We start from the raw sequence: 21,599 nt of genomic DNA on the forward strand, positions 1-21,599 counted from the left end.
CTGCAGTTCAACTCACTGTCTCCAATTTAGCGTTCATATATCGTTTTCACTCGTTCTTCCACTTTCTTTTTTTAATGAATGAATATCGCTACAGGCACATTAGTGGGCGATAGACCGAACAAAACGTTACTCTCAGTGCACTGTAAATATGAAGAAGTCCCCGTTCTTGCCCGAGACAGAGCCGTATAACTGCCACTTTTCAGCAGTTGCAGCTACAGTATTCCAGCGGGGAGACTCCCTGCAGGGAAATGCTGGAAGCCATGAGGCAGCACTGAGGATTTATTATTAAAATTGACCTGTAATTCTTCTTAATTTCCCTGGCACGATCCAAATTCCCACGACAAACTGGCTAATCCTCCTATTTTGTTATGGCATGTGCTACTCTGCGGGCAGAGAGATGCTCCAAGTCCGTCTATACTTATTTTACAGTTCTGCAACTTCAAGGGATTTAAATAAATACGCTTCTGCTGGTGTTGATGAGGGCAGAATCTGACCTTTAGAGACCACTTCCATACGAGCGATAGTTTGTGTGGGAAGAGGAAAAGGCTAGTTGCGGTTTAAAATCTCACTGTGGTTTGAGTTTAAGATCTCACGATGCGTTTTCAGGGCTGCCGATTTATTTTCACCCCATAACTAGCTGTTCCTGGTGGCACTGACAGGTCTGTAATCCCACCCAGCTTCCTCCTGGCTTGTTTTGGTTGTTGCTGTTTGTTGAGGGTATTTTTATTTTTGTTCTTAAATCCGAACTGTTTTAAGGACTGATGTCTTGCACGTGTGTGTGCTCACACACGCATCATTACCGCTCTTGTTAGTTTTCATGTGATACTAAATGAAAACACATCAGACAACTAATGTGGCAAATATAGAAATAATCAGCCTGCTGCTATCAATAATGAAATCTTTTAAACAAGTACTTGCAAAAATCATTCCTCTCTTTGGAATGAATACCAAGGCGCTTCCTCTCGGTGAAACTATTTAGCCTGTTGAAGGGTTCGGCTGATATATGAATGGGCTGTACAAGCACGGTCCTGTTGCTTCTCTTGGATCCAAGCAGGTAGACCCTTGGGCCCACATGGTATTGTATTTGGTAAGACCCTGTTAAAATGCAGATCGCTTTGTGTTAAGAGCTGAAACATGTACCATGTTCAGCTTTTAATATAAAATGTAGCCGTTAATGACGAATGCTATTCGTCTAATTTATCCTTTTTCCCCCCTTTATTAAAAGCTTTTTTTTTTTTTTTTTTTACAGTTGGACAAAGAGAACCTACAAATGTGACTGTAAATGAAGAGAAAGCTGAAAACAGAGGTTACACAATCAGAAACAACTGATGAAGCTGGTGTGAAAGAAGCACAGATTGGTGCTCAAGATGCTTGGGGATAGTTACCATCGGTGGAGGAAAAAGTAGAAGAGATGGAACAGCCCCGTGAACCACAATCTAACGATGTTGCATTTCAAAAGCTTTTTTTTAAAAAATGTATTAGATTCAAGTTTACTGGGAAAAAAGCTAAGACCAAAAAAAAATCTGAACCTGTTCAGTTATTGATTGTAAAAATAGAAGACAAAGTGGCTGCAGATGGAGCTGGAGATCATGAAAAAGTCAAGCTGGAAAAGGTGGAAGCAGCAGACTCATCCTGTCGAAAAGACTGAAGAAACAGCTGAGCGGGGCGAAAGGAAAGATTAATCTTTTCCTGAAAAGTGCAAAGCAGCAAGCAGAAGGGAGCAGGAGTGCCAGTGGGTTCCTGATCAGACACGAGGACAGGAGATGAAGTCCTAGGGAAAAAAAAATAGCTGGACCTCAGGGCAGGAATAAGTCTGAAAGCTATGCAGGCACCAGCTGCATCAAACGGCAGTCAGCACCCGCTGTTAGGCTTTTGTGAGCAAACCCAATAGAAAAAAAATCAGTGCAAATATATGAAGGGGGAAAATGGGATGTAGGTGGAAGCCATGTTGGTGTGAGACAAAAAGAAATGCAAAAATCTAAAACGCTCGGTTCCAAAATGATACCTTTTATTAGACCAACTGAGAAATTGCAAAAAAAATATCTTCTGCGAGCTTTCGGGTGCATGTGCCCTTCATTAGGCTCAGGGAAAGTTCAAGATGGCAAAAAGTCCCTGTATGTAGGAAATAAACTTCATTTTTGCACAGAGGGAGCAGAGCCTGGGAAAAAAATGGCATGCATAAGAGGGTGCTCCAAGTACAGGATTTTGTAAGGTTGTTATAAAACGTGGGAGGGGAAAAGCAGGATTGACATTTATATTGTGAACGATGTTCTGACACTGTTAAATAATTCCTGAGTGGAGGTCTAGTCTTTGCACGACTGAGGCAACAAACTGGTAAAACTGAAAGAGTCTCAAGGTCTCAAGTTGCTAGCCATACATATATATATTTATTTTTTATCCATTCTAGCAAGCCCACAAACAAAGAAAAATGTGTGGGTTAGGTCTGTTCAAAAGGAGAATTTTCCCACCAAACTTGAATATTTCCAAAATCTGATATTTATTAGATGGTTGTATTTCATTTTGCCATCTTCATAGGAATGGGAGGGAAGGGAGAGTTTAAAAGTTTCCAAGTCGAGATCTTAGATGCGAAGTTGAGATTTGACATTTAAGATTTAAGTCATTTAGATTTAAAATGGTAATGATTCCTCTCCACAGGAGAGCTTAAAATAGGCTGTCAAATGACTTCTGGAGGCTTACACTTAAAAATGTCTAGCCGTTCTAGTAAAATTGCCCCCCTGCGGCCACAGACTTCAGAGCAAAATCCTATCACGAGGTTAGATTCTCCGTGAAGAAAAGAGGATGTCTATCAACATTGTTAAAATTGCTCAATAAGCTTCAATGAAAATGAAAATAAGATGAAAGGAGCATGCTGGTGACCACACTTGGAAAATTCTTAAAGCTTGATTTTGTTTTGTTTTCTTTTTTTTTTCCCAAATGCCAGATTGAGAACAGAGGAGGGGAAATGCTCCCTGCTCCTGGGCATATGTATTTAGGGAGTGCTTTCATGTCCTATTGGTATTTGGTGTGAATCTTTGACATGCAGCAAATTGGTCCATATTTGAAAAGTGCAACCTCAACCCCAGCTCCTATGTTGTTTTATTTTTTTGACTCGTGCTCTTGGAAATAGCATATGCTTAAATCACAGGTGTATACCTGCATGACTTTAAAACAAAGCTTGTGGAGAATCCTGATGGGATGCGAGTGTTGCTGTTTGAGGCAACCTTCAACAGCTGCCAGATTTTCTCATGTTTTCGGCTTTTTTCCAAACTGGAGCATTATGCTTTGCATAGTTATATGTCTATATTAAACCTAATTTGACTTTAACATATTTTTTTCTCTACCTTAGGGTTAAGAGTGAAACAGCGTACGCTTCCATTAGACAGCATATGTGATGCTAAGTGTTGCGTGACCACAGGGAACCACAGTGAGCAAATTATAGCAAGTTACAACTCCTCTTTGCGAGTTTCCACTTGCTAGGTGCTCACGCTGCCATCAAAAGGTGTGACTACAGCTCATGCAGGTGTACCCAAGCTGGCTTTAAACTAACAAGTACAGACACTGCTACCTAAAGATAGGGTGACCGTAGCTGCCGGCATGGCCGGAACAGACCCAGATGCCCAAGCCTGGTCCTGGGCAGTCGGTCAAAAGTATTGCAGAGCAGGGGATGTTGTTTGAATAGCCTTGAGAAGCTGCCACAGAGCACAGCAAAACCCCCGGCCTCCTCTCCTGGCTCCAGCCTGAGCCCAGTCTGTTCCCAGTGCTGACCCACATCAGCAACCCCCAAAACTCGGGGACCTCTAACCACTGGCAGCCGTGGCCCAGGGGCACTGGGTCCTGCTCTCTGCAGCTGTTATCAGGTAGTGCCCCCCCGCCCCCTCCCCGTGTCCACACACACAAAGCCAAGGAAGAGCTGGGAGGGAACAAGGTGGACACCACAGAAATCATCAGGAATAGGGCTGGACAGGACCTGGAGAAGCCATTGAGGCCTTGTCCTGCCCCCAGGAAGCTCTGCTGTATCTGGGGGTGGACCCAGGATTGGCAAAGGGGAGCGCGGGGACAGCCAGCCAAGCTACAGGGGTGGCTGCACCCTGCTCCTAGCCACCTCCTCCATCAGTGGGGGCGGGAGCCTTGGGGACCTTTTTGAAGTCCCCAAAGCAGGTGAGCATCCCTGGCTGCGTGCTCAGAGGCATGTCCCCTCCTCTTCCAGTCGCTGCTGCTTTCCCCGCTGTGAGGGGAAGCTTCAGAGCTGCTCCTGCCCCCTCAACTTAGCTGGGAACAGTGACAGCAATCATGGGGAGGATGCATGTACCCCCCAGAAGCGGGGGTGGGGAGCCTGCCCCTGTCCAAGCTCAGCCCCTGCACAGCCCAGCTGGAGCAGGCAGCAGTGCTGAGACAGTGGGAAAAGCAGCCGGGACAGGTGAAGGATGGAAGCAAGAGGAAGGGGAGGAGGATTTTTTCTGCTTCTGGTGACTTCAAAGCCCCCAGCGGTTCCAGTCCATAAGAGGGGGGGTAGCTGTGCCCCCCCCAATCTACCCCAGACCAGAGGGAAGGTCATCTAACCTGCCCCAGAGGAGTATTTAACCCCCAAGGTGCGGCTTCCACGTACCACAGGTAGGAGCGGGCATGTGGGCATAGAGTCAGAGAGAAAAAGCGGGGCTGCAAGGGAGCTCCAGAGGTCACATCCAGTCCTGAGGCAGGATCATCCCTGTCCAAACCATCCCATGCAACCATCATCTAGACTCTACGTAAGACTACTCTCAACCCTGACACAGCACAGACCTAACACCCAAACCTGCCACAGGGGAAGCAGGGGGACCACAGCAGCCCAGCATCCTGCTTCTGTAAAATGTCAATATATGCTCAAAAGGGTCTGGGTAGGGGGCTGTGCCCCCATTACCAAGGCAGGCAAATCCCCCTCGTCTGCACCAACTTGACCACGGGGTACAATTCCTTCCTGACTCCACGTACAGCACCGGTCTGACCCCGAGCAAAGGGGCAAAACCCTCCAGCCAGGACCCCCGGCTTCGCTCCTACCAGCAGAATCGGCACAGCGCAGATGAAGTCGCCAGTCTGACCTGTAGCCAACACCCAGTGCCTCTGGGGAGGCTTAAAAACACCCCGACACACTCACAAAGCGCATGTCCCCTTCGACCTCCTGGTAAATCGCTCTCACGCCCGCTCCTAACGCAGCCTGTTCCAGGCCTCGGCCACCCTGTCAGAAAGCTTATCCTAGCATCTAAGCCCAGTCTCTGTCCAGCCCATTACCGTCTCAGCCTGGGCCAGAGGACCTTGTCCTCTTCTGGCAGCTTTGCCGGCCGCTCTCCCATCCCAATGGGCTCTGAGGGTCACATCCTTACCAAGGAGGGGCAGAGATCATGGACCAAACCCTTGCCGGGCACCGATGTCTCGGTGACCATCTCCAGCGGGATCTCGCCTGTATTCTTCTGGTGCTGCGATCCCTGGCCTGGCCGTAGCTCTCACCAGGGCTCTCCCTTTGGCCGCATTTGGTACTGGCAGCTGATGGATGCTTTCAAGCACCAGCCGCACCATGAGCGCTGGGCCAGTCGGCACCCACCTGCCAGCAGCGCCCATGAAGAAGCCCAGATGTGAGCAGCCACAAAGGCTGAACCTCCACCTGAGCCAGACACAGCTGTTTGCATCCCCAAGTCAGAGGGGCTGAGCACCCTCAGCTATCCCTGCAGTCCGTGCCATCCTCCCCCTCCCTCCTGCAAGGAGAGCAGCATAACCACTGCGGGAAGTGAATGCTGACCGGCCACAGCAGGACGCTCCTGCCATGCAGAAGACCCCCACGTGCATTGCAGCTTGCAACCTTCAGTCAGCTGCAGCGAGTGCCCCAGGGGACTTGCTGAGCTCGGGAATAGCAGACAAATCCGCCTTTTCCTGCTGGAGAAGTGGCTGCCAGACCCAAGTTGCAGGGCACCCGGGAGCTACAGGCTCTTTGCTGGGTGTCAGCTGGATCCACTAGAGAGCTAGGGACTAACCTGGGACTCCTTTCAAGGCACTTCAGCCTTTGGGTTTTTACATGAGAGGAAAGCTGCCAGTCACCCCTGCCCCAGAGCGGGAGGTTTCCAGGCGAAAGGCTTCAAAGCCAGTTCCCGACCCAGCCTGGGCCCTGAAAGCCAACGTGCACCCCCCAGGAAGGAAGAGACCCTCTGCTGCCATCAGAAAGCTTTTATTTTATATCAACTCAAAAAAAAAAAATAGAATTGCAGGGACTGGACCCAAAAGCTGTGTGAAGCCCGGTTCAGGGGTAGCAGGGATGAGGCTGCCAGCACACTGTCCACGGGGCACGAGCCACACATTGAATCATAGAAATTTAATGTTGGAAGGGACCTTGGGAAGTCGCATCTAGTCCAACCCCTGCTCAGAGAAGGACCAGCCCCAACTACATCATCCCAGCCAAAGCTTTGGGACACGTGCGCTGACAGTTTGGGGAGGGAATAGAGGGGCACCCACCAGGCAGGAGAGGGCTGGGATGTCCCCGTGAAGCGTCAGTTCACCAGCTCCCTGCATGCTGTCTTCCTTCTCCCCAGCTGGTCTTCGCACCCACGGGGAAGCTTGAACCGTGCCCAGCGCCAGGCCTTGCGATGACTTTTTGAATCACCGTAGCACCCTGGGGTCCTGCTCGAACGTCCAGGGCTCCACTGCACCACAGCAGCGGTTCTCCAGGTGCCCCGTGGAAAATGCCAGCTCTCAGCTCTTCCTCCTTTGCCGGTTACGGAGAGACTAGCGCAATTCTGTGGTCACAAGGATTCCAGGCAGACCACAGCAGGGCAGGACGGCTTTGACACTGGATTTGTAGTTGAAAGCTCGGGGTGTAGCTGGCAAGGTGTGCAAACGCTGACACGCTAACAGTGCTGCTACAAGGATCTCCTGGGTGCCTTAGCTCTCTGGCTGAGGACTGCTGTGCTGGAGGTTGTCAGCGGGGCCAGGCCCAAAGAAACTGGGCTGACAGTATGAGAGGAAACACGCAACCAGCAAAAGGCAGCTGTGTGTGGACTGCTCCCTCAGCCTGCTTTGCCCAGGCAGGCTAAGTGCCTATTTAAAAACAGGAACGGATAAAGCCTCTCTGCCAGGGAGCTGCTCCTAATGCTTCCTGCTGGAGGGGCACCCTTGCGGGGAATGCCTGGCTGGTGCAGAGACCTGCAGGCGGAGCCTTCTCTTTGGGCAGCGTTAAGTGCATCGATGCTCCTGTTCGCTCCACGTGTAAGGAAGTGCACTTTGGACCGACGAGGCTGGGATAAAAGTGCTGCCTCCCTGCGTCACCTGGGGCTGTTCAGAGACTGAGCGCCTACAGCCCAGCAGAGACTACCTGAACGCTCAGGCCGAGAGCTTGTCCCCCCGTGCTGAGTCCAGCATCAAAGGCCTGAAGGCAAGAGATGAAGGGGGACAGCTGGAGTGCACTCAGCTCCTGGATGCCTCTCTGCATACGTGCAATCTGAGGACACAGCTCTCCTCAGCCATCCCTCTGCCTCAGACCCAGGCACTGCTTCAACACGGATCACTAGAGGGTGGGAACCAGGTTTCCCCGGGGCCATCTCCCCTCCACACACACCAGGGAGGTCAGTGGCTGCACCTGGGACCCAACGGACTGTGCCATCTCTATCCAGGCTCGGTCTCCCAAGAGCCACAGACACTCTCCCATCTCTGCATCCAGGCGCCATACAGAAGCGTGCCGTGTTGGTAAGTCCAGGGTCTCCCTACCAACCCATCAGTTTTATCCCCTTTCACAGTGGAGCAGGTTCAAAATGAGAAGGGGGCCTGTGGGAAGGTCACTGTGCTCCTTCACAGGGAGCTCCTCTCAGCTTCCAGCCATCTGATGACTGAAGCTGTCGTTAGTCACCGCCCACCCACAGGATCTCCGTTCTGAGCAGCACCCCCATGCCCAAGATCCTCTTAGTTCCCTGTCACTGCAGCCGGCGTGGACACCACAAATTCCCACCCTTGGAGCCTTCTCTGCATCCTGTGCTGCCGGCCCCTGTATGGTGCTCCTGCAGTCTCCTGACTGCAGTTGTTGCCCAGTTCGACTCTGGTGCCTTTCGTGCAACAACTGGCGAGGCTCAGAGCTGTCTGCAGCACAGGCAGAGCGGCTGGAGCAGAGGCGGGCCGTCTTTGGGCTGCACTATGCACTCGGTGCCAGCCCCACCAGCCTTCACTCCACGGTCGCGCTCCTGTTGCTTCCAGGGTTTCAGCTTCTCCAGCAACGCCGCTGCTCCCAGCTGGGGTCCTCGGGTGCCTTGCTGTGGCGGGCTTCAAGCTGTCGTCACAGCCCAGGCCTTACAGAGCCACGACCTGGTGCGGGCCTCCCCGGGGCGGTGCGAACCAGCCGCCGCGACTCTCCCCCTGCACCGGCTGCAGATGTGCGGCTGCCCCCACGCACGGGCTCTCCGGCTTGTAACAGGTTTGGGCTTCCCGCCGGAGCTCTCCCTGCCCCGCTGGCACGTGAACAGCTGCCCCGAGGCAAGGGGCTGGAGGCACGCTGGGGCATTTGGCCTGCAGGAAAGGCCCAACGAATGCAAAGGGCCCTTCACCACTGGGCTGCCCAGTGAAGGCATCCCCAACAGGACGGTCCTCAGCACCAGGGGGCATTTCCTTGCGCGAGTGCGTGCGGCTGTGTGTGAGCAGGTTAGGCTTCTGGCTGAAGGCCTTGCCGCAATCCGGGCAGCGGTAGGGACGCTCACCAGTGTGGGTGCGCTGGTGTGTGAGCAGGTTGGGCTTCCAGCTGAAGGCCTTGCCGCAGTCTGGGCAGCGGTAAGGGCGTTCGCCAGTGTGGGTGCGCTGGTGAGCAAGCAGGTTGGCCTTCTGGGTGAAGGCCTTGTCGCAGTCGGGGCAGCGGTAGGGCCTCTCGCCTGTGTGCGTGCGCTGGTGCGTCACCAGGGTCACCTTCTGCCGGAAGCCCTTCCCACACTGCGGGCAGGTGAATGGGCGCTCGCCACCATGGTCGCGCTGGTGCAGCTCCAGGGCTGTGGGGTCCTTGAAGCTCTCTGGACACAGTGGGCAGGCATGCAACCGCTTGCGCAGGCGGGCTTTGAGGCAAGGGGCTGGGCTGGCGGCATGGACCCGCTGGTGTGCACGCAGGGCCAATGGGCCAGCCAGGCACCGAGGGCACTCAGGGCAGGGCAGGGGCTGCTGGCCACTCGCGTGTGTCTTCTGGTGGCTGAGCAAGTTAGGCTTCTGGCGGAAGCGCCGGCCGCACTGCAGGCAGGCGTAGGGGCGCTCGCCAGTGTGGGTACGGTAGTGGGTCACCAGATTGCCTTTCTGGTTGAAGCGGCGCCCGCAGACACCACAGGGAAAGGGGCGCTCACCAGTGTGGATGCGCTGGTGCGTCAGCAGGTTGGTCTTCAGGCTGAAACTCTTCCCACAAGCCTCACATGGGAACGGCCGGCTACCTCGGTGGCTTTCACGGTGCTCAGCCAGATGCTCCTGCTGGCTGAAGTTCCTCCCACACTCCGGGCACGGCCAGGCCCCTTCCCCAACATGTGCCACCTGCTCAGCCGCTCCGGGGAGCGCCTGCCCCGGGCTCTGCCCACGTTCCGTACATGCCTCTTGCTCTGCATGGCTGCCTTGATGAGCCACAAGATCCACCCACAAGCTGAAGCTCTTCCCACAGTGGTTGCATATGAAGGGCTTCAAGGCCCCATCAACTGGGGGTGCCACGGTGCCAGGGCCCAGCTGGGTTCTGGGGAGAGCCTGGTTGAAGCCACTTGCACATGTAGGGGGTCTCTCCCCAGCGTGGCTAGTCTGGCCACCCAGGAAAGCCACTTTCTGGCAGAAGCTTTCCCCACACAGTGCACAGGGGAAAAGCTGCTCCCCCGGGGGCCCATGCTGATGCATCAGGAGCTGCTGCTTTGCAGGGAAGCCTCTCCCAGCATCAGGGCATGCATACAGCTCCTGGCTTCCAGGGATCTTCGGTGTGGGTACGGGCTGCTCAGGATCGAATTTGGCCTCCGGCTCAGCATCCGCTGGGTGAAAGGCCCCAGGCACAGTGCCACAGGATGCGAGAGGCCCTGGGCTCCCCGGGGCAGGTGGGCGGTGTGTCTTCTGGTGGGCTCGCAGGGACACGCGATCCTTGAAGCACTTGTGGCACTGGGCACAGGCGTATGGGCGGGCATCCGTATGTGTGCTCTGGTGTGTTACCAGGTTGGTCTTCTGGGTGAAGCGCTTGCCACACTGTGGGCAGGCATAGGGACGCTCGCCAGTGTGGGTGCGGTAATGGGTCACCAGGTTGGTCTTCTGATTGAAACTCTTCCCGCAAAGAGAGCAGACAAATGGCTTCTCCCCAGTGTGGATGCGCCGGTGTGTGATGAGATTGGGCTTCTGCGTGAAGCTCTTTCCACACTCAGGGCACGCAAAGGGCCGCTGCTCTACAGCGGGGCGTGATGGCATGAGGCCCGCTGGCTTGGCGGCCGTGCCTCCTTCACGACCGGGGCCTGGTCGGGGCCTCGGCGCCCCATGAGTGCGCTGGTGGGCAGCGAGGTTGGCCTTCTGGCTGAAGCGCTTGCCACACTGGGAGCAGGGGAAGGGGCGCTCGCCCGTGTGCACGCGCCGATGGGTGAGCAGGTTGGGCTTCTGGCTGAAGCTCTTGCCGCAGGCTTCGCAGCGGTACGGCTTCTCTCCAGTATGGATGCGCCGGTGTGTCACCAGGCTCTGCTTCTGCCGGAAGCCCTTGCCACAGTCCGGGCAGCGAAACGGGCCGGCGCCGAGCTGGTGTGCTGGGCAGGTGGCTGTGGCTGGGGGCTTGCCCACACCAGCAGGCTCCTCCACTTCAGCCCTTGGCTGGCTTTCGAATCCAGGCCGTCCATCGTGACACCAGCCGCTGGACACTTCAAAGACCCTGGGGTACAGCCCCAGGGGGGGAGGGCCCTCAGGGTTCTTCTCCTCCTGCTGGACTCGGCTCACATGCTCAGGCTTAGCTAGAGTTCAGGCAGACACACAGACAAGGTGTTAGTCCAGGGCTCTTGGCTGCAGCACATAACATTGAATCAAAGGGTACATCATTAGGACAGCCCCTGCCCTCTCTTCTCCCTCCCTGCCCAAGAACCCAACCCAGCTCAGAGCTGCACCGGCTGTCTGAAAAAATACCAAGGCAGCTGGAGTACTGCGTCCAGTACTGGGTGCTGCACTTCAGGAGGGACGTGGCCAGCCTGGAGAGGTTCAGCGGAGGGCCACCTGCTTGGTGAGAGGGCAGCAGCACAGGCCCTATGAGGAGAGACTGAGGGACCTGAACCTGTTCAGCCTTGGCAAGAGGAGGCTGAGGGGGGACCTGGTGGCTGCCTACAAACTCATCTGGGGAGATCAACAGCAAATAGGAAGAGCCCTCTTCTCCCCAGCAGCACCTGGGATGACGTGGAACAATGGTAATAAGCGGATGGAAAATAGGTTTAGGTTAGAGATCAGAAGGCAATATTTTAGTTAGGGTGGCCAAAATCTGGAACCAACTTCTCAGGGAAGCGGGCCTCGCCCCTACCTTGGGCAAATTCAAGAAGAGGTTGGATGATCACCTATCTGGGGTCTTGTGAACCCAGCATTCATTTGTCTGTGGGAGGGCGTTTGGTGAGATGATCTGATCAGGTCCCTCCTGACCCTACCTACTATAAAACTATGAAGGCCTTCAGTAACTGGCAGCAAGACAGCGGACTGTAGCCCCCTCCCTTTTTGTTCTGGCACCACTGCACTGCCAGCGCTGTCCGAGATCAGGGTCTGGGGGAGCCACAGGAAGGTTGGTACGGATATTTACCCATGCAGGAGCTTTTGGGGATCTTACTGTCCTCCAGACCCCGCTGATTCTCAGCATAAGGCTCTCCCAATGGTTCAGTGCCAAAGAAATCGCTGGGCTTGAACAATCTGTAGGCTGATCAAGGAGAGGAGAGTGCAGTTACACAGTGCAATGTGCAAGATCTCACCAAGTTACACAAACAGGTGAAATAGGACAGATGAACTTCACTGTCAATGGGTGCAAAGTTAACACCCCTGGGGAAAAATAACTCCCACCTCCACAGGTTCTGGCCTAGGTGTTACGACTCAGGAAGAGAGACATTTCTCTAAGGACGTCAGCTCAACATGCAGCACCACCAAAAAGCTAATAAAAGTCTAAGCATCATTGAGACAGGAACTGAAAGCAAAACGGAAAGTATCATGGGACCACTATGCAAATCCATGGTGCGCCCACAGCTTGAATCCTGTGCAGTTTTGGTCGCCGCATCTCAAAAAGGACGTCGCAGAATTAGAAAAAGTGAAGAGGGCAACAAGGTGATCAAAGGTACAGAGCAATTACCAGACCAGGAGTTATTAAAAAAAAGGCTAGGGTTCTTCCATTTGGAAAGGAGAAGGCTGAGGGGAGGATATGACAGAGGGACTATATAACCATGAAGGGTATGGACAAAGCAAACGGTCCCTAGAATGAGGGGGCAGCTGGTGAAATCAATGAGACTGGTTTAAAACTAACAACAGAAAGTATTTCCTTTATGCAGAGCATGATTAACTTGTGGAATTCATTGCCAAAGGTTTAAGCAAATAGTCCCTTTTTGAAGCTCGCTGTACTACACAGATTCGCAGATGACAGATCCACTAATAACCATTAAACAGAACAGTCAGGGATGCATCTCTAAGCAATGATGGTGGATCTTAGGGAGGGTATGACAGAGGAACAGATCACTCTAGATGCACCTTGTCCATATGCTCTCCCTGTGAAGAAGGGGTACTAAAGTCAACGGGCCCCGTGGGGCAGTCTGGCATGGGTCTGGATCAGACCTACAGACTAACCCCATACACCCGGGACTGCAACTGGGGCCAGCGTCCACTGCCCGTGGCACACAGGCCAGTATGGGACACACCGTATGGGGCATGCGCACCCAGTCCAACACCCACGGGCAGCAGCCAGATGGCAGGGCTCTAGGAGTCAAATTTTGGGCACCCCTGCTCTTCTTGCCACTGTCAGAGACAGGATGCCAGTATAGATAGGCCACTGTCTGACCCAGCATGGCACTGCTAATGTTCTTGTGCATGTCCAGCAAACAGACCATCATACTGGAGATGATGCATGTGCGAATGCACAAACAAACCAGATGCTAACAAAAGCCCCAGGGGAAGGTTTTCATTCACTGTGAGCCTCTACTGCCTGAAGCATAATTAAAAGCAAAAGAGTCCAAGCATCGGATTTCTGGCTGGCTGGAGTGAATTGCCAGAGAGGCAAGGTGATCAGGCTTCAACAGCAGTTCTTTTAAAACCATTCCCAACTGTTCACAGAAACACTCTGCTCCTTTATGCCTTCACCCCAGAATCTCAAAGTCCATTCACAGCATCAATTCACTATTGACTCTCCAAGCCACTGAACTGCAACAAAAACACCATTATCCTTGTACTACTGGAGCAGCTGGGACACACAGGTTCACAGACCGTCAATAAGGCATAGCTGTGAGTAAAACCCAGGAGTTTAAACCTGGCCCGCCCTCCAGCCCCAAAACCCCACTGTAAGAAGGGAGGGACGACTGCCTGGAGTCCAACAGGGCTGGTGTAACTGCGACAGACTCTCTCTCAGAAGACCTGGCAATTTATACTGAAGCATTTAAGTGCAGGTGAACAAATTCAGGATAGAACAAAACAAAAGTCAGTGTAATCTGCTTCTTAGGCTTGGCCGCTGCAAGCTAGCTGGCAGTGCTCACCTGTGCAGGGGTCCCACGGGATATCTGCGCCAGCAGGGTCCAGTTGCTCCCCAGCGCCCGGCTCTTCCCCCCGTTCACCGTGGGAGAAGAGGGCAGGTTCAAGAGCTGGGTAGCCTGTTTGAGGAGAGAGAAGAGTCTTGGCCAGTCTGCTTCTGCCGATGTGGATGGGAGCACCCTCCACATCCCACCAGGTGCGTCCCAACGAACTAAAACCATAGCCAGAAAGGAGACTGGAAAACGGCACTCCTGCCCTCTGCCTCATTATTTCACACGGGGGCAGGGAGAAATGAGTCTCCGATGCTCACTTTGTCCTTGGCTTTTCTCCTGGCCCATGGGGCAGCGCTGGATTTGGAGCAGTGCTGGATTTGCTGGCCCATGGGGCAGTGCTGGATTTGGCCTCTAAGACTCTCCAACTCATCTAATAAAGGTCAAACAGGCATCAGGCGCCAATGACTTCCGACCATTACTGCCACGCCCACATCCAGGTCACAGCGTGGACAGCTGAACCCGGCCCTTAGCACCATCCGGCCCTTGGCACAAGGGTCACCTTCCTGTCTGCAAAAGTGTGATGTGCTTTCCACAGCATTTCACTGAGAGAGATGTGAATGTGTTGAATCTAAAGTGACTTTCTGTTGCATCAGTTGACAGCAATGAACGGATACTTTTACTTTATGTTCACAATCAACAACAGCCTTTCCCACACTTGGGGCTGGAGTCATTTATTTATGAAGACCTCAGACAAACCTAGCACCAGCCATCAGTGCTCCCCAGCACGCTTCTCTTTCTGCTGCCTGCCACCTTACTCAGTGCACGCTGCAAGAAGGCAACAGGATCCTCACCCAGCGAGGCCACCAACGTGTGGTTCTCCCTCATCACATCCCAGTAGAGGTCCTGCTGCCAGGCCACCAGCTCCACCAACTCCGGGGAGAAGTTGACAGCGACATCCTCAAGTGTCACCGGCACCTGCAAAACAATCGGTGCCTGCATCAGACATGTCAGCTATGGCAGCTGTCAGACCAAGTACTCACGCGCCTGCCTGTTCCCTGAAAAAGGCCATCATGGTCTGATAGAAATGGAGTAACCAGAAAGCATGCAGGGGCAATATGGATTTGTACTTGAACTTCCCAAGGGCAGGGGGCCACAGGCTCTGCCTGCCACATGTGCCTGCAGCAGACAATATAGAACAGCATGTCCCTGGCAACTCAGCTCTCTGAGAAAGTGAACATAAAGATGCTCGGGGAGGGAGGCAAGGGACAGGATAAACACGGTGCTGCTGGCAGCCTTCGCAAGCATTCACAAAGTGCGAACCAAGTATGAAGAAACTTTGCCACGTGTCAGTGACATGAAATATGGAGAAACAGGCCAGGACAATGTTAGCTTCTGAACGCCCCAGGAAACAACGAAACTATCATGGTGGTTCTCAATCTTTTCAGACTCGAGGCACCCCTCTTGGAAAATGACAACTTATTTTCACTCATTTTCTGACTCCAGAAAAATCCTGCAGCAATTCTTCTGTTGCAAAGAACTTGGACAGCCCACAGCTAGACAGAAAGTTTCTGACACTCTGGATTCCCATTTGAAATTTCTAGGTTTACCTTGCGAATTGTCTGCATGCTTAACAAAGCAGACTTTGTGTGCCACCCTGAGGCACCCTTGAAAGGCTCTCAAGGCACCCCAGGGTGCTCCAGCACCCTGGCCGAGAATCACTGCTGTACTGTAACAAGCTCCCAGAGAAACAGTAGGTCACCTCCCAGCCACATCCTACCTGGGCAGCACCCCCCACAGCCATTACCCACCAGAGACTGGTCAAGATAAGATGATCTGCAGCAGAGGATGAGAGGAGGATACTGTTTCCCTTCCTCTTGCACTGCAGATGGAGGTTCAGCTACAGATCCCTGCATCAACTGCGACAAAAGTTAGTAAGTGGGGAAGGAAACTGTGACAGGAGAAAAGCTGGAGGCGATTGCTCAGGGAGAGAGAATTTATTGATGGCTTCCTCCCTCCTTCCTCCAGGTGGGGAAGAGGAAGATGCCAAGCCAGCCCAGGGACTGCCCCACACTCAGAGTGTCCCTGGTATTGTGAGGGGGTGTCGGTTGCAGCTGTGTTGGTCTAAGGACTTTCCCTCTGCCTGAAGAAGGGTGTTTGTACCCAAAAGCTTGCAAAGAACAATTTTTCTAACCATTTAGTTGATCTAATAAAAGATACAACATTTACCCAAAAGACCTTGTCTGCCTGGTATTGTGAAGCTTTCCGGCGGCCTGCACAGATACGTCGCTCCTGGGACTTGTAGTCCATGCAAGAGAGAGGACACTCCTGCATGCAAGCACTGCTTAGCCTGCGTCAGAGAAAACGGCTGGACGAGGGACAAGGAAGGACTACACTTCCCAGCGGCCCACAGGGCAGTACAAAAACAAATCTCTTCCTCTGCCAGATAACCATTAGGGAAAGCAGAGTCTCTATCCCAGGCAGAGCCCTGAGTAGCAACGCTGCCACTCTGTAAATTCAGGTCTGATTTTCCTTCCTACCACAGCTTGTTTTAACCACTGGACATCTCTCATGACAGAGAGTGCCCATTTTAGGCTGCAAACACAATTGCTGCCATTCCTCTGGGGTGAAAGCAAGAAACTATAACCAAGCTCTGCATTTCCTGTCCTCCATGTCCATGTCTTCTGCCCAGGAGGGAAACATCCCAACCAGACTTGTGCCTCAAGGACAGTACCCAGGAGGAACTCCTAAAGCGTTATGACATTTTGCAGAAGGACAGATTACAATATAAGATAAGGAAACAGGCTGTAACTTCAGAGCCCTCAAAAGCTGCTTTATATTCCCTTTGTTCCTTCTAGCTCATTCTAGCACTTGCATGGGGGGGGCAGATAAAGGAATGGATGTGCCCCCAAATTCCTGTGAATATTAATTTAAAAGGTTCTGGACAGAAGCCCGTGCAAAGTACCATCGTGCCTGGAAACACCTGGAAGGATGTCCACACTCATCCCTTCTCCACTTGCAGAGGATAAACCCGGCCACGAACGCAGTAAGAGGCTCTTCTCCATGGTCCACTGGTGCCAGCCAACACTGCTGTTGGAGAGCTGCTGAGGTTACCAGCCATAACCACCTTCTGCCCTTAGCTGGTAAGAAAGGAGGCAGCCTCAGAGACTCATTCAAAGTGGTAGCTCCCAACTCTCCTGGCAAGCGAGTTGCGAACAGGATTAAGGAGCTCATCCTGCTCTCACAGGGACCAGAATTACAGGAGCTACCGTGACACTGATGGAGTTAGACCACAGTGAGGCCACAGGGCTGATCCTAGCTGTAGCAGTTCTGGTTATGCCGAGCTACAGTTAAACTAAAGGTACCAAAAAAGAGGTTGAGGAAAACAGGCCTCATGACTGCCAAGTGACCCAGTAAGAAAGGAAAAAATAAAACCATAGTAACGAGCAAGAATGCAGATTCAAAAAGGAGAATAAGAAAACATGAGCTGAAAAAAACCCTCAAAGAAAAACATAAGAAATAATAACTCACTAATGAGGCAGAGATAACAAGAACTTAAGTGTAGGTGTGTGAACTTTGCAAGAGAAACAAGTAGAGATGGATACGTCAATAGTGAGAGACAGAATAATCAGCATGATGCAAGGAACACTCAAATATAAACACAGGGGCTGCAAGACCACCAGGAACATTAATCACATACTGCTCTGCTACCTAAAGCTCTAGGAAGTTGGGCTAACCATTAATGAGACCAAGCTGGTACCATCTGAGGATGATAAACCTTTCTGAGTTTTCACCCCCAAACACTGATTCGAGTTGCTTTTCCGTATTGCCTCTGAAATCTGTAAGGCTGCTTACTGGTCTCAGACTTTGGGAACGCACAGGCCCCACCAGCCTGTATCCCAAAAACGACAGCTCTAAGAGACCACCCGCAAAAGAGCTCCCTATGTCTGGAGCAGCAGCACATACATGTGCTTGGGCCTCTGCACTTGCACCGCCATCCGGAATGGCGCAGTCTCCTCCCTGCAGGAGCTCCAGCACTCAGTCCTGGCCTAGCAACAGCCACCAGCACAAATGCTGCAGAACCGGAGTTTGCAGAACTGAATGGGTACTGGGGACTCAGACTCTGGGATTAAGGTCAGCAGTGGAAACCTCTGCTGCACAGGGCACAGATTTCCCCTTCCACCACCCCGAGGTCCTAGAATAAGGGGCAGGAGGAGTGAGCCAAGCATCAGGGCAGGCTCCTATAGGGGAAGCACGTCCTAGAGTACTTTGCGAAGAGCAATGAATTAAGTCCCAAAGATCCCCTGTGATTTCAGTCTTTTAACCACCCCAAGTCGCAGGTGGGCTAACTGAGGCTCAGACAGGAAGCAGCACCCGCCTGTCTCTCCCTGTATCAAGGCCCAGGCAAGGTCAGAACACGAGCCAACTCCCAATCCTTGCCCCAGGACACGCCGGACTGTGCCCAGCCACACCGTAGGAAGCCCCATGTACGTGTACACCAACCCCACACTGAGCTGGAGGAAAGGGAAGACGCTCAGGCTACTGAAGGGGTTAAACAGCAGTGCGTGGAGAGAAAGTGGCCACAGGAAAACGGCACACTGGAAACTGAAAATCCCCCAGCTGGCCCCTCATCCTGTTTACAAAGACAACAGGGCAGGGTCCGGTATGCAGCGGGGCCTCGTCCTGGCTGGCAGCCAGGGACGGGGCTGGCTCCCAGAGGGAAAAGGGCAAAGGGGGCTGGGCTTTCTGCTGCCAGGGCAGAGCATGGAAAGGAAACCCCACATCCTGCCCCTGCAATGCCCGCGGGGCGCAGGCGGCCAGGGACCTTATTCACCCCACACATCTGCTCTTTCTCTCCCCCACCCAAACCCACACATCTCTACCTTGTCTGCGTGCTACAGCCCTAGATGCAGCAAGGGCCTGGCAGGCTGTCCAAGTACCCCTGCCATGTGCCGCTCCTTTGCGCATCCTCCATTGACAAAGCCCTCTCATTCTGCTCTGACCACGCTCAACCTTCCTGCGCCTGATCAACGGATGCGGCCGAACCCCAAGGAGAACGAGAGGGAACTTGAACTTACAAGAGGCAGCGGATGCCTCAGGCTGGAACTCAGCCAGCAGACTGGGCTGGGCATCCACGTTGCAAGGGGAACGCTAGCCAAGAGGTGTCACAGAATGATGAAACCGAGGGAAGGGACCTTGGGGGGTCATGTCCAGTCCAACCCCCTGCTCCGAGCAGGACCACCCCAGCCCCAGCTACGTCATATCAATCCGAGCTGACGGCGTTTCAGCGCACCCACCGTGTCGGGCTCACAATCAGGGAAAGCTTCGGGCTCGTTTTACCCCTGCTTCCTGCCGGCAAGCGAAACAAAACCACAGCCACCAGGAAGCGACTGATATGACACTGAACATCGAGGAAAGCCTCCTGCCTGGTGACGACGGCACCTCCCCGTGCTCTCTGTGTGCAGGGGCGACGCGCCTTCCCGTGGGGCGCAGGCGAACGGGCCAGTCTCTGCAACGCAAGGTCTCCCTGAGACCTGCGGTGCTTAAGGGGCTTTGCTCCACCGCACCCCAGGATTTCAAAGCGCTGCCGGTCCCTGGCAGCAGTTTCTGCGCCATCGCTACAGCTTGTGGGAGCTGCTCCCAGGAGGAGGGAGGCCTCAGGCCCCCTGAAGTCAGAGCCGGGCGCAGCCGCTGCCCTGTGCCCACCCCGCAGAGCTGAGCGGATGGTGGCACGCTGTCCTCCTCGCCGCCCCGGGCTGGGGGCGAGCGCAGGGCAGCGCGACGGGGGGGCAGCGTGTGCCAGCACCACGCCGACAGCCATGGAGGGGGGCACGGGGCAGCTGTCCCGACCCCCCCAAGGCTTCCCTGCCAATGGCGGAGCGGCGCCCGGCAGGCACCCCGATACTGGCCACCCCACTGCTCCCCACCCCATCTCTCCCCCCTCCCCACCCCAAAAATCCCCCCACCCACCACTCTGCCCCTCCTCAACACCCCCCCAACACTCCCCTGCCTGCCCCCCACTTACCTCAAGCCCCTCCCCTAATACCTCCCTGCCTGTCCCTCCCCCACCTACCACCCTGTCCCCCCCAACACCCTACATTTTTCCCACCCCGCCCCTCCCCATCGTGCTCTCACCCCACCCCCACAACACACCCCTGCCCGCCCCGCCCCTCCCCACACCCTGCCCCTGCCCACCCCCCCCTCACCGCATCGCCATGGCAACCCGCCGGCTCCCGCACCAGGCCCCTCAGCCCCGCGCTAGGCCCCGCTGACCCGTGACGTCGCGCGGCGGCGTGATGACGTCATGGAACCCCCCACCCCCGAAGCTGCAGGCGGCGCCCCGCAAAGCACGACGGGAGAAGGAAATCCCGCGAGAACAGGCAAGGAGCGGCCGCAAGTCCTCATGGGAGAACTGGTCGTGGGACGGAAGGGCACGTCCGGGAGCAGTGACGTCACGGAGAAGGAGGAGCACGTGGTGCAGGTGAGGGGGCGGTCTAGAGCGGCTCCGCGCGGCACCATGGAGACGTGGCGGAGCGCCCTTCCGCCGGCACCATAGAGATCCCGGGGGCGAGCTAGAGCGCCCTCCCCAGCACTATAGAGACTTGCGAGCGCGTCCTTCCGTTGGCATCATAGAGACCCCAGGGGCGGGCTAGAGCGCCGCGAGACGTACCAGAGCGCGTTCCCTCAATACCATAGAGACGCACACGGGCGGCGTCTCCCCAGGACCATCGAGACGAGGGAGTCGCACCAGAGCGGCCACCTTCTAGCCATACGGAGCAGGGAGACGCGCTAGAGCGGCTACAGGGAGACCAGCGCGGCGCCTCCGAAGTGCACGGCGCTGGGTGTTTGCACCATGGAGACGCCGTCAGCGCCGTTCCACGGGCGGGGCGGCGACGGGCGATGGACACCGACGGTGCGCGACGCGCGGCAGGAAAACGAGACCCCGAGCTGCAGGCCGAGGCGCCGGAAACCGCGTCTGCGTCGCGTCGTGTTGTGTCGGCGCCCGCGTCGTGCTCGCGGGGCCCGTCGTCGAGGAGAGGGCGCGACGGCGGGTTCATCGGGGTTATCGGAGAGCCCTCGAACCGCAGACCGCGAGGCTGGCAGGGGCCTCGGAGGTCACGTCCAGTCCAACGCCTGCTCCGAGCAGGACCAGGCCCAGCTGCATCGCCCCACTGTCTACCTGGGGCTTAAACACCTCCAAGGACCGAGACTGCACCACCGCGCTGGTGGCCTGTTCTAGTGTTTTAGTAAAAAAAAATCTTCCTAATATCCAACCTCAGCTTCCCTTGCTGCAGCTTGAGCCCGTTGCTCCTTGTCCTGTCGTCTCCCGCACCGAGACCGGCCCAGCCCTGTCCTCTGTGCAGCCCCCCGGCAGGGAGGTGGAGGCTGCTCTTCAATCCCCCTCGCTCTTCTCTTCTGCAGACTCAGTCAGCCCAGTTCCCTCAGCCTCTCCTCACCAGTCCTGTGCCGCAGCCCCACAACCAGATTCATTGCTCTCCTCTGGACTCTCTCCAACGTGTCCACATCCTTCCTATAGTGGGGGACCCACATCAGGACACGGGACTCCAGATGTGGCCTCCCCGGTGTTGAGTAGAGGGGAAGGATCACTGCCCTCGATCTGCTGACAGCGCTCCTCCCAGTGCAGCCCCGCACGCTGTTCGTCTTCACAGCAAGGGCACCCTGTCGTGGGCAGGGCTGAGGAGCAGAGGAACAGTCTAGCTGGCTGTGCAGGATTAAGTAGCGCCACGGCCCTGTTGCTCCGCTAATTCTGGGAATCCTCCAGTTCCAAACACATCTGACCCTCCGAGCCTCCGACACCCAGCCGCCTGCCCTGCATGTGCGTTTGTAACGCATCACCTCCCCCTGAGCTGCTGTTGACCTGCGCTCGCAGGCACTGACCTCTGCCCATGAGGTCCCAGCCTGGCAGCTCAG

General features: G+C 54.8%; 1 protein-coding gene across 4 annotated transcripts; it reads right to left on the reverse strand.

Annotated features, from left to right (window-relative positions):
• Nucleotides 1-6,177: 6,177 nt before the first annotated feature.
• LOC149865253 (uncharacterized) lies at nt 6,178-19,978 on the reverse strand. 4 transcript variants are annotated; one of them, XM_090048045.1, is made up of 5 exons: nt 19,874-19,978; nt 14,522-14,645; nt 13,683-13,796; nt 11,759-11,872; nt 6,178-10,934 (listed from the first exon to the last, which is right to left on the reverse strand). In XM_090048045.1, the coding sequence occupies exons 2-5, from the start codon at nt 14,553-14,555 to the stop codon at nt 8,299-8,301; spliced, it is 2,898 nt and encodes a 965-aa protein (XP_089904171.1). In that variant the 5' UTR covers nt 14,556-14,645; nt 19,874-19,978; the 3' UTR covers nt 6,178-8,298. The 4 variants fall into 4 exon arrangements, with proteins under 4 accessions (XP_089904171.1, XP_089904169.1, XP_089904172.1 ...); XM_090048043.1 differs by having other exon boundaries at nt 19,941-19,972; XM_090048046.1 differs by lacking the exon at nt 19,874-19,978 and adding an exon at nt 18,965-19,567.
• Between the last annotated feature and the right edge of the window lie 1,621 nt (nt 19,979-21,599).

Source organism: Crocodylus siamensis, chromosome 5 (assembly GCF_052110815.1).
Source record: "Crocodylus siamensis isolate JL-2025a chromosome 5, ASM5211081v1, whole genome shotgun sequence".
NCBI classification, from domain to species: Eukaryota; Metazoa; Chordata; order Crocodylia; family Crocodylidae; genus Crocodylus; species Crocodylus siamensis.